At 36.3% G+C, this 12,791-nt stretch overlaps 3 protein-coding genes and 1 pseudogene across 3 annotated transcripts; all 4 read left to right on the top strand.

The window, feature by feature from the left end:
• Window positions 1–1,995: 1,995 nt before the first annotated feature.
• Window positions 1,996–2,727, top strand: LOC103319640 (uncharacterized). Its single transcript, XM_008221200.2, has 2 exons — window positions 1,996–2,202; window positions 2,299–2,727. The coding sequence occupies exons 1-2, from the start codon at window positions 2,047–2,049 to the stop codon at window positions 2,473–2,475; spliced, it is 333 nt and encodes a 110-aa protein (XP_008219422.2). The 5' UTR covers window positions 1,996–2,046; the 3' UTR covers window positions 2,476–2,727.
• Window positions 2,728–3,904: 1,177 nt separating this feature from the next.
• On the top strand, window positions 3,905–5,274 carry LOC103319670 (expansin-A9-like). The gene is made up of 3 exons (XM_008221240.2): window positions 3,905–4,229; window positions 4,325–4,643; window positions 4,727–5,274. Exons 1-3 carry the CDS (start codon window positions 4,070–4,072, stop codon window positions 5,031–5,033), a joined length of 786 nt encoding a protein of 261 aa, XP_008219462.2. The 5' UTR covers window positions 3,905–4,069; the 3' UTR covers window positions 5,034–5,274.
• A 2,373-nt stretch (window positions 5,275–7,647) lies between these two features.
• On the top strand, window positions 7,648–8,668 carry LOC103319671 (expansin-A9-like; annotated as a pseudogene).
• A 2,893-nt stretch (window positions 8,669–11,561) lies between these two features.
• LOC103319672 (expansin-A16-like) lies at window positions 11,562–12,574 on the top strand. Its single transcript, XM_008221242.2, has 3 exons — window positions 11,562–11,721; window positions 11,817–12,135; window positions 12,265–12,574. Exons 1-3 carry the CDS (start codon window positions 11,562–11,564, stop codon window positions 12,572–12,574), a joined length of 789 nt encoding a protein of 262 aa, XP_008219464.2.
• The last annotated feature ends 217 nt before the right edge of the window (window positions 12,575–12,791 follow it).

Here is a 12,791-nt window from a genome sequence, read left to right as displayed (position 1 = left end):
TTCCTCTCGGGTAAGGATCTTTGCTAGGATTCAACCATAATGGGTCGAGTATGAAGGATAAAAAACAGGTATAAGGATGGATACAGGGAATTTTTTGGGTATGGTGTTCAGGGAGGGGCATGGATGGTATTTTAATCCCCAACCCGAACCCTTCCCGTTTAGAATATATATATATATATATATATATATATATATACACAGTATATATAAATATGATATTAAAGTGATTGTGCCAACAATATTTTATATTTTATATTTTCTATGATTATATTATATATTTATATACTTTATATGAATCTTAAGCCTCACTACTTATATATTTAGTTCAATTTTAATTAATATGTAAACATTCTTATATTGTCTTATATGTATATATTATATATATCCATTATCTTGCTCTAATTCAATTTTTTTCTTTCAACAAAAGTAGTTCTATATTGTTTTTTCTTCTGTAATAGGGCGGGTCGGGGAACTTATTCCCCAAAAAAGGTGGGGATGGAGAATTCCCGAAATGAATATTGTGTGTATGAAGGTGGGGATGGGGGAAAAAACTTAATGGGGATGGGAATAGGAATGGTATACCCACCCCCAACCCATTGCCATCCCTTACACTTCCTCCTACCTTTAATTAGGGACAGTTTAGTCCGTGTGAACATCTTTCTATCCAAATGGCATATTGTCATTGGTGTGCGAATATTTACTTCTACAATAACAATTTAGCAATGCATAAGATTATATAAGAAAATAGTTTGTTATATTCAATGTAGTTATCTAAAAGCATCTTCAACTGATGTGTCAAAAATGCCACATAAACATTTAACAGATAAAAATAACATCTTACATCACTCCAACCAATGCGTCAAAGCTGATGTGGAATAAAGGCTGGAAGTTGAGATGTTATTTTTGACATCCTAAAAGCAAGATATCAAATGAATATTTTATTATTTTTTCTTTTCGTTTCTTTTTAATTAAAAATAAATCAACACTAAAATGTAATAAAATAATAATTTAATTTGACATATCGAGTAGAGTGTAAAGCTATGTAAGAGCATCTCCAAAGGAGATGTCAAATACCAAACATCAAATTTAAATTTGATGGATGATGTGGCAATTTGACATTTATACAGTTTTACACTCCACTCGATATGTCAAATAAATAATTATTGTAATAGCCAAATCATTTCAGATAAAGAAGAAAATAATAATAATAAATGAAAGTAACAGCCAACTATCTTTTAAAAATAATAAAATATTCATTTGATATCTTGCTTTTAGGATGTCAAAAATAACATCTCAACCTCCAGCCTTCATTTCATATCAGCTTTGACACATCGGTTGGAATGATGTGAGATATTATTTCTAACTGTTAAATGTCTATATAGCACTTTTGACGAATCGGTTAGAGATATTCTAAGATGTCAAATTGCCACATCAGCCATCAAATTTAAATTTGATGTTTGGTATTTGACATCTCCCTTGGAGATGCTCTAATGAGTTATATTCTTCTATGTCCAGTTATTAGCATATGCCAAATTTTGATAAGTATATAACAAGTTAGGATGCATACTGGTATGTAGTTCTTCGTGATAAAAAGTATTTACCTGCGCACCCGATATGTAGTTCTCTATTGGGCCTAACATTTTGAACATAATTTAAAAATTGTTGGCCTTTTTTTAAATTAAGATGAAGATGAAGAAGCAAGGAACTTGTAGCTCACGTGATAAAAAGTATTTACCTGCGCACTGATATCCTAGCTTCGAATTTTCCCTCCCCAATACTACTTGTAATTTTTATTTTTTAAAAAAACTTTAATGAAGCTCGAGGAATTTGGACATTTGTAATTTACTGAAAAACCTGTAGACGTGGATAATTATGGCTCACTAGGCGAATTTTAAAAATCCAAATTGAGTCGCATTGACTTGCCCTGAGGTCCAACCGACACGTGTAAAGTAGCAGAACCCCCAATTTAAAAGCAATCTCAATTCAAAACCAAAATAATTCAAATTCATACAGTGAAGAAATTGAGAGAGAGAGAGAGAGAGCGCTATGGAGGGAAGAGAGACCCAAACCAAAAGCGGAGGAGGCGAAGCTCTGAGATCGCATGCTGCAATTCGCTGTGCAAAAGCCGCTCTTCTTCTTTCTTCTCTCAAATCGCCGCCCAATCGCAGCCTCAACACCGCAATCGACAACGACGACATTTTGGTACTAATTTGCTCAGTACATTAATCTCTCACTTTCTCTGCTCATTTTTACCTTGATAATCTTAGTTGTGATCGGAATTGAAAATTCGATGATCAGGAGAAGGAGATTCTGAGGAGAGAGATCGGAGATCTGAAAATGGAGGTTGTGAGGGAGCGACTCCAGAACAAGAGGATCAAGCTCTGCAGCTTGTTGGAGCTTCTTCTTCAGCTGGTGTTGCTCTTGGCCCTTTCCACTTTCTTTTTCATGCTCGCGTTCGAAAATGGAGCTTCGTAGTTACTCTTTCCTCTGTGAAATCGGAGTTGCAGTAGAAAACAAGTAAATAATTCATTAGCAACGCGACACCTGATTAATTAGTCCTAATTTTCATTAATTTTCATGAAGTTTTATTATCTTTTTGGTCTGTTGATTTGGATCGGTTGAGTTGGGCTGTAGTGATCGAGCAAATACTGCAGCTTCAATTTTTGTTGTGTTTGTGTGGTTTTATTTTGGGCTTAAAATCAGATAAGGTCCATGTGGTTTACTCTATTCTATTCCCGTCTTTAATTTTGTTTTTTTTAAATGCCCTCGTGGTTTTGGTTTGTTACCAATTTTAATTGATTTGTGTACGGATATTACGGTTATTTTACGTATATTTCACTCATTTTTAAAATTATTTAAAATTTTTTTATTTTAGACTCGGTTCATGCAATTTTATTAGAGCAATTTAGGAGTGATTTTGGATAGGCTAATAATCACTTTTATGGAGAATCACTTCTCATATAATCACTTTATGGTTTTAAGGCTCTGTTTAGTTCATGGGAAATGAGGCTTAAGTATGGAAAATCAATTGCTTTCTCATGTTTGGTATGCATAGAAATTGTTGCCCGGCACATGAGAAAGTAGGGGAAAAATGAAGTCATTCTTCTATCTTGGGTTTTGTTTTCTCTCCTCATGAGAAAGTTTGGTAAATTGAGCCAACATTAAATGCACATTTTTTATGACCCCATTAACAATTTAGAATTTAAACATAGCATTAAATGCATTCATTTTTTATTTGATTTCATATGGGTTTAAGTGGAAAATTAAACAAACTTTGTTTTACATTCCTATGCAAACTAAACATGTGAAAGGAAATAAAGTGATATTTCTTGATTGCTTTTCCAACATTACCAAACATGGGAAAGAAATCTTCTATTTCTCATCCCTTGAGAAAGGCATGAGAAATTATTTCCCCTCAAATCTTTTTCGAAAACCAAACGGGGCCTAAGTGATTTTATGAAGAAACACATATGAGGTGCTTCTCTCCACAAGTGATTTTGGCTGACTCTCTCAAAATTACTCTCAAACGATTCCTTATTGGAAAAATTTGTATCCCCGCAACCCAAGATGTGCTCCATTAATGGGCCAGAAATGGGATGCAAAATCAGCATCTGACCGGCCAATGTAAATGGAGATTTATATTGTCATGATTTATATATACACACACACATATATATATATATATATCGGATACCAATTAATGTGGAGGTAATAGAATCTAAGGGACATCCATACATCCAGATTCTTTTACTGAAAATAATACTCGTTTACAAAATAACTAAGATGGACAAATCCATCAAACTAAGAACTAACCCTTGTAAAAGTTGTTATAACAATTGTTGACAGCTCATGAAGCATGAATTGCCAGCATGCAAGATGTACCTCATAACAAAGAGAAAAGTTACAACGAATTCAACTAATTAAACCGCAACCACCGCATAAAATAACTAGAATCTTGTACTATATATGCCCCGCCATACAAGAATCTTGAAAACAGAAAAGAAAAAAGAAATCAAGCTTATTATAATTGAGTGAAGGGAGGCCATTAAGCTGCAGCCAAGGAGCCACCATGAGATTGCCTAATTTGAAAGCCATGTTGGGTTCATTGCTGCTCTTTCTTCTAGCGGTATTTCCTGACCATGCCATTGCCCACCATAGGCCAAGGTTCACTGCCGGCCCTTGGAAGCAAGCTCATGCCACATTCTATGAAGGAGGCTCCGGAACATTTGGTACGAAATTCTAAACCAACGTCGTTTTGAACACAAGAGCACTATATTTTAGTTACATTATATATATTTGCAACTAATTCTTTTGAGCTTGTCAGGTGGAGCTTGCGGTTACCATGATGTTGTTCAAGAAGGATATGGCCTGGAGACAGTAGCATTGAGCAATGCATTGTTCAACAACGGACAGTCATGTGGTGCATGCTACGATATCAAATGTGTAGACCAACCTCAATGGTGCAAGCCCGGGAGTCCGATTCTGCATGTTACGGCAACTAACAATTGCCCCCCGAATTGGAATCAGGCAAGCGACAATGGAGGATGGTGCAATCCGCCACGCGAGCATTTCGACATAGCCAAGCCTGTATTCATCAATATTGCCGAGTACAAGGCTGGAATCGTCCCAGTCGAATACCGCAGGTAATTTCATGCATTAATTCATGGACAATCTAGTAACAACATAACATGTTCAACATTGAATGAAATCTTAATATGCTTTGCAGGGTTCCATGCCAAAAGAAAGGAGGAATTCGATTTACGATAACCGGCAACCCTTACTTCAACGAAGTGTTGGTTTGGAATGTGGCAGGAGCTGGAGATGTGGTCAGCGTGCAAGTGAAGGGCAACAAGTTGAAATGGACAATGATGAAGCGGATGTGGGGTCAGAGGTGGGTTACTGATGCCAAGTTGGTTGGTGAATCACTCACCTTCCGAGTCTTAGCAAGTGATAAACGATACTCCACTTCATGGCATATAACCCCTAAGAATTGGCAGTTTGGCCAGACCTTCGAAGGCAAGAACTTCCGATAGGATTGAAGCTCCCATGGCCAATGTATAACGTCATTCTTCTCAACCTTCTCGCACGAATGAATTATTTTGGCTTCTCGTCTTAAATATATATGTATGCTGACCAGTGGCCATGAAATCATAAGTACAAGGAATGCTTAGAGGCTCTTGATTCTGCGGTGTATTGCATACTCTCAGATTGAGTTTAAACTGAGAACTTAGTATCTACTATATTTATCAAAAATTTCGAGTACTCGAAGGCATATATTATCTTTTCCAAAAGTAAATAAAATAAAATCATGCCTCAGTTGAATTGAAACTACCTTAATCAAATGCAGAGACCCTTCTGAAACAAGTCACCTAAATAATATAACATATTGCAAAATTCTACATATGCAAACCAATGGAACTGAAGGTTAATCATTCATACCTACAAATCTAGCTTTTACATTAATAAAAACTACGTCGTAGCGAAAAAGGGAGTTCTATACACTGAAAAACACTCCATAAAATTAAATCAGTACACCCAAATTACATTTTTTATAAAAAATTTATAACAATGATAACCTTTAACAACAAGAACTAAAATGTATAACCCCTTAGATTAAAAAATATTTTTAAATGAAAAATAGCTTAGAACATAAAATAAGTACAAAGAAAAAAAAATCATAAAATGAGAAAGCATGGAGGATCCTCTCCCCTTCACAATGTCACCAACACCTCCTTCATTTCAAGCTGTCGGGCATCCCCAACCCGTCACCCTCTACCTCTCACCTCCTCCCACATGATCTCCCCCCACTTCCTCTCCCTCTCACAACGGCCATGAGAGGAAGGAAGTCGGCAACCTCACCAACCTCAATACAAAAAGGAAAAAAATTAATGTGAGAAGAGAGATATAATAGAGGGAGAATATATAGTATGGACATGGATCATAATTCAATAATTGGAAATCATATACGTGCATATATAGTTAACCAGTCTCAACCGTCCAATGACTTAGAACAAGACACGAGTACTCAACATATTTAACTTACTAAGGCAACCGTTGGATGAAAACTAAACACGATTAGTATGCAGGCCTAGGAAAAAAAACGCTTAACTCATGTAGATATGATATATATCATGTTTGATGGTCGAATCCCATTATTAAAATACGATAGGTATGTTTTCTTATTGGATTTCCTCTCAGTAGGAACAACAACTGTAAGTAGAAGTTCCCATCAAGGAGGAGTTCCTTTAAGATAGTAGTGGACTGAAGGAATGCTCTTTGGTTTTAAACTTTGCTAACAGATAAATTAATGCGTTATGAATTTTTTTTGTACTCACCATAAAAAAGAAACGCACGTTTTGTGAATGGGTAGAAGTGTTAGACGTGTAGATGTCTAACCCATTAAAGTGTGGTCTTATAATCATCAAAGGATTCTAAGACTTGATATGAATTAGGAGTTCAAATACAACTAAACCTGCAGCTCTATAAAAGTTAGTGTTTTAAGGCTAATATAAGAGCTAGAAGGATTCCTATCTTAATTGTGGATTAGAAGTTATAAACCTAATGCAATAAGGACTTCTTAAGAGTTTCTTGATGGGCAAGACTTTTTGGAAGATGCATATAAATACAAGTGCCCCTGCTCAACGGATCAAGCCAATCCACACAAAAGAATTCACCGAATCTAGAATGAGTGTGTGAAGGGATCGGATTGAGGAGATGTGCTCTTGTATATTCTCGGTGTGTGTTCTATCATGTGCAGTCGTTATAGTTTACAAGAAGCAGAATAGAAAACGTAGGAAAGTTTCATTTATTAGCCTTTGGCGGTTCTACTTACTTGTGAACACGAAGCCTTTCCTTTCGAAATGAAGAGAATGCCTCCGGGGATGTAATGTAGCTGTCTACTAGATGAGAAATTTTGTATGTTCCGGATACACCTACCATCCAATATACATGGGATATGTGGAAGTATTTTATTTTTATGTTCTGTACTGGAGAATATTTGTGTTGGATGTGTGTACCCGAAACATACAAAAATTATAGGGAGAATATTTATGTCATGCATGTTAATGAGCAAGGGCGGCTTTACTGTTTTGGAGACCCTGGGTGAACCACAACAATGTAGCCCTCAACCCGTTATGTATATTCATTTCATTTCATTTTTATTCTTCTTTTAAGTATCATCATTTATAAAAATATTATATATGAACTCAAATTCAAGACCATATAACAAACAATACTTCTTAATACACAAAACTGAACCACAATAAAGAGAGACAAAATTTATTCAAATTCTCAAGTCAGAAAAGCATGGAGGATTGGAGTCGTTCCCCTCCTCTTCACGATCTCATACTGTTGTAACATTTGTTGGAAAATGACGGCTCATGATTGGCGGCATCATTCAGTTCCTTGAGTTGTCAAGGTCATTCCCTGATAGAGAGTTGTAAAACCACCGGGCAGGCATTGGCACGAATTAACAACGAATTCAGCTAATTAAACCGATCGAAACAACCGCAACAATAATCATTAGAATCTTGTACTATATACGCAGGCTGCATGATGATCCTGACAACAACAAAAAGAAAAAGGAAATCAAGCTTATAATTAAGTGAAGGGAGACAATTAAGCTGTAGCCAAAGACAAAGTGCAATCATGAGATTGCCTCATTTGAAAGCCATGTTGGGTTCATTGCTGCTCTTTATTCTAGCAGTATTTCCTGACCATGTCATTGCCCACCATAGGCCAAGGTTCACTGCTGGCCCTCGGAAGCATGCTCATGCCACATTCTATGAAGGAGGCTCCGGAACACTTGGTACGAAAGTCTAAACAATGTCGTTTTGAACACAAGCGGCATAAACTTTAGTTACATATTATATATAGCATTGTGATTGCAACTAATTCTTTTGAGCTTACCAGGTGGAGCTTGTGGTTACCATGACGTTGTCCAAGAAGGCTATCGCTTGGAGACAGTAGCGTTGAGCAACGCATTGTTCAACAATGGACAGTCATGTGGTGCATGTTACGACATAAAATGTGTAGACCAACCTCAATGGTGCAAGCCCGGGAGTCCAACTCTGCATGTTACAGCGACCAACAACTGCCCACCAAATTGGAATCAGGCAAGTGACAATGGAGGATGGTGCAATCCACCACGCGAGCATTTTGACATAGCCAAGCCTGTGTTTCTCAATATTGCTGAGGACAAGGCTGGCATCGTCCCAGTCATATACCGCAGGTAATTCTACATGCACTAATAAACAAACAGTCTAACAACATAACATGTTGGTAGCAAGAGAATATTGACCTTTTCATTATTATCCTCATGATCAACATTTGATTGAAATCATTAATATGCTTTGCAGGGTTCCATGCCAAAAGAAAGGAGGAATTCGATTTACGATAACCGGGAACCCTTACTTCAACGAAGTGTTGGTTTGGAATGTGGGAGGAGCTGGAGATGTGATGAGCCTGCAAGTGAAGGGCAACAAGTTGAAATGGACAATGATGAAGCGGATGTGGGGTCAGAGGTGGGTTACTGATGCCAAGTTAGTTGGTGAGTCACTCACCTTCCGAGTCCAAGCAAGTGATAAACGATACTCCACCTCATGGCATGTAACGTACGCCTAAGAATTGGCAGTTTGGCCAGACCTTCGAAGGCAAGAACTTTCGATAGGAATGAAGCTCCCCACTGTTTAACGTCATTTTTCTCAACCTTCTTGCACGAATAGAATTATTTTGGCTTATCCTCTCAAAAATATATTGCAAGAATGCTTAAGGCTTCGATTCTACGGTGTATTGCAAACTCAGATTGAGTTTAAACTGAGAAATTACTATCTAGCTAGTTCTTTCCTATTTAAAATTATATCTTCCAGTTAAGAAATGCATTTTTTTTTTCAATATTTGAATTAAGGCATAAATATTATATTTTTGGAAAATAAAATAAAGTAAAATCATGCCTACAAAGTACAGTTGAAAATAGCTTAATAAAATGCATTTGGTCTTCTGTATGTGGATTCAGAGACGCTTACATATATATGTCACACCCCGGACCCGAGTATGGTAGAAACGTCATGCCGAGTGCCTAAAAAATAAAAGATAAAACAAAAAGGGGCTGAAACATGGGTTAACATAAACTTCTCCTATAAAAATAGGTCTAAAATCTTACAAGTGTACTAAAAATAGATAAATTTATCTTCAACTCACCTACAATCCTCATCTAATTAATTTAAAGTTCCAAAAACTTTAAAGTTCTACCACCCTCATCTAATTTAACCTCAGCTCGCCTACCATCCGTCTTTTCGGTTTTAAGCCAATAAGGTCTATAAAGGGGCGAGCGAAACCACAGCCCAATAAGGACATAAATCTTACTATAAGAAATTGATATAAGTAAATTAAGTGACATACAATCATACAATCAAATGCCAAATCAATTTTAGTAATGCATGAGTGCGCAATGTACGCTCTTCGTCTATTCCTATTAATTCATATAAATGAACAAGCATTACAAATAGGCCATCGATATCCTCACTCTATACTGTGAATAAACGTTTACAAATACATTTGGGATGGTCTATTTGTGAATAAACGTTTCATACCATGCTTATATAAGTTGGTCTCGAATGCCTATTTGTATGAGCTAAATCATCCCATAATTCTCATTTTGTTAATCATCTTGTCTAAACTATTGATCTCCAAGCCCAAATCACCTAATCAACAATTATATTACCACCGATATCCTATTATGATGTGCTTACAATTCTTGCCTGAACTTAGTCCCAACAATTAATGGTCTAACTCAACTACACAAAAGATCCTTTCTATCACCTTCTTTCTCATAATTACTTTCTTAATCCAAAAGTTCCAACCATCACCTATAACATGTCAACATTAATAAAATAATATCAATAATATCATCATTTAATAATCTTAAACAATAATACAATATTCACGAAATTTAATTAAATTAATTTCCGTAAAAACTCCCCTCGATTCGAAAGCATAACAAGACGTTAATAAAACACAAGGCAAGCTCTCTATATCTCCTCCGATATGTCATCTTTCCTATATATTGCCTCTCTCTCTCTCTCTCTCTTCTAACAAGTGGTAAGAGCACTAGACTTATTTAATGTGTGTTTCAAAAGAAGTAACAAAGGGTCCTATTTATACTACAATGAGGCAGCAAGACATTTAATTGGTGAGGTGTGCAGCAGCTAATAAGCTTAACTCCAAGCTTTAGCTAATTGTTTCTCGAATGTCAACAACTCATGCTAGGAAAACCACCTCATGCTTCTTTGATTGGAGAAATTTTTGTATGCTCCTTTGATTGCATGTAATTGACTCCAAAATAACTCTAATTCTTCATGCTCATTATATTCATGATGCTCATTATACCCATGTCATAATAAACTCATACTCATCCTTTCAACAAGATACGCAATGATACTACGTAGTCTAAACTCTACATAATTTCTTGTTTTTAGATTAAACTCAATAAAATAAGAATATTTTTGAGCTAATTAATAATAAGAAGAGATATATATAATTTATAAATTAAATGAATAGTAAAATATTTAATTCTAAATATATGTACATATATAAATATATATTTTTAATGGGTCTTCACAATATATGTTTGAAACCTCTGAAGTGGGCTGTTGACACAACCTGAGATCCCTACATAAATAATATAACGTAGCAAACTCTGCATATGCAAACCAAAGGATCGAAGGCTACATGTAGGCTTCGTGAATCATACTTCTATAATGTGTGCATTACAAAGTTTAAGACGAAAAAAAAAAAAAAAAAAAGTTCCAATGCTGACGCGCATACCTCTTTCATATATTTGCCACTTGGGCGCCACGGTAGACAAAACTACATCGAAGGATTTGGGAAACTTGACACCTGCGTTAAATTTTGAGTGGTAAAGTGAGTGAAAACAAAAAAGGTCAGACACGTGATAATTCATGGCGCATTGCTACAAATTCTTATAACTAATGTGGTTTTGTAAGTGATGTACTTTCAAAATTATCTTCCCCAAATTTGAAAACAGTATCAAGGTTTTTGGACACTCTTTTGTAACTAATGTGGATAGTAGAGGAAAAGGGAGTTCTATAGCCTGAAAACACTCTGTAAAATTTGATCAGACGATTACCGTTGGATGAAAACTAATCGTGATTAATAAGCCTAAGACAAACTCTTAAACCATATTGATATGATATATATCATGTTAATCTGTATGTTATGTTTTTACTCTAATTTTGGACCGAGAATGTTGTTTTCTTGAATATAAATGCCACGCATGTGAACGAGTTTAAGATCCATCTGATGCTGTTGTAACATTTGTTGGAAAATGATGGCTCATAATTCGCAGTATGATTCAGTTGCTTGAGTTGTTAAGGTCATTCCCTGACAAATAGGGAGTTGCTAAAATTACAATGACAACGATGAATTTGTACTATATATTATATACCCACGATGCATGAGAATCCTCATAACAAAAAAGAAGAGAGAAATCAATAAGTTTATAATTAAGTTCAGGGGGACAATTACTGCAGCCAAAGGCCACCATGAGATTGCATAATTTGAAAGCCCTATTGGGTTCATTGCTGCTCTTTCTTCTAGCAGTATTTCCCGACCATGCCATTGCCCACCATAGGCCAAGGTTCACTGCTGGCCCTTGGAAGCAAGCTCATGCCACATTTTATGAAGGAGGCTCCGGAACATTTGGTACGAAATTCTAAACCAACGTCGTTTTGAACACAAGACCACTATATTTTAGTTACATTATATATATTTGCAACTAATTCTTTTGAGCTTGTCAGGTGGAGCTTGTGGTTACCATGATGTTGTTCAAGAAGGATATGGCCTGGAGACAGTAGCATTGAGCAATGCATTGTTCAACAACGGACAGTCATGTGGTGCATGCTACGATATCAAATGTGTAGACCAACCTCAATGGTGCAAGCCCGGGAATCCGATTCTGCATGTTACGGCGACTAACAATTGCCCCCCGAATTGGAATCAGGCAAGCGACAATGGAGGATGGTGCAATCCACCACGTGAGCATTTTGACATAGCCAAGCCTGTATTCCTCAATATTGCCGAGTACTCGGCTGGTATCGTCCCAATCGAATATCGCAGGTAAGTTTATTCATAACAGTGTACCAACATAACATGTCATAGTAAGTAGCAAGAGAATATTATCGATCAACCATTTTAATTATTATCTTCATGTTCAACATTGAATGAAATGTTAACAATGTTTTACAGGGTTTCATGCCAAAAGAAAGGAGGTATTCGATTCACAATAACCGGGAACCCTTACTTCAACGAAGTGTTGGTGTGGAATGTGGCAGGAGTTGGGGATGTGGTCAGCGTGCAAGTGAAGGGCCACGACAAGTTGAAATGGACAATGATGAAGCGGATGTGGGGTCAGAGGTGGGTTACTGATGCCAAGTTGGTTGGTGAGTCACTCACCTTCCGAGTCCTAGCAAGTGATAAAAGATACTCCACCTCATGGCATATAGCCCCCAAGAATTGGCAGTTTGGCCAGACATTCGAAGGCAAGAACTTCCGATAGAAAAATGATCTTGGTGTTCCAATTACACAAAACCCAAACCACAACCATATGTATGCTTATGTTATGATGTCCACATGAAATCTTATATCAAAATTCCTCAACTGTACAAGCATTTCCTTGGCTAATGCTAATAAATTACATAGTTAAAAGCTTTAAAGTATTAATTTTAGGATTGTTCGGGAACGATTATGCTTTTGTTTTTACTTCTTTTAAGTTA

Source organism: Prunus mume, linkage group LG2 (assembly GCF_029339155.1).
Source record: "Prunus mume cultivar Tortuosa linkage group LG2, ASM2933915v1, whole genome shotgun sequence".
Taxonomy (NCBI): Eukaryota; Viridiplantae; Streptophyta; class Magnoliopsida; order Rosales; family Rosaceae; genus Prunus; species Prunus mume.
The sequence above is the reverse complement of the archived record's forward strand: the minus strand, read 5'-3'. Positions and strand labels throughout refer to the sequence as shown.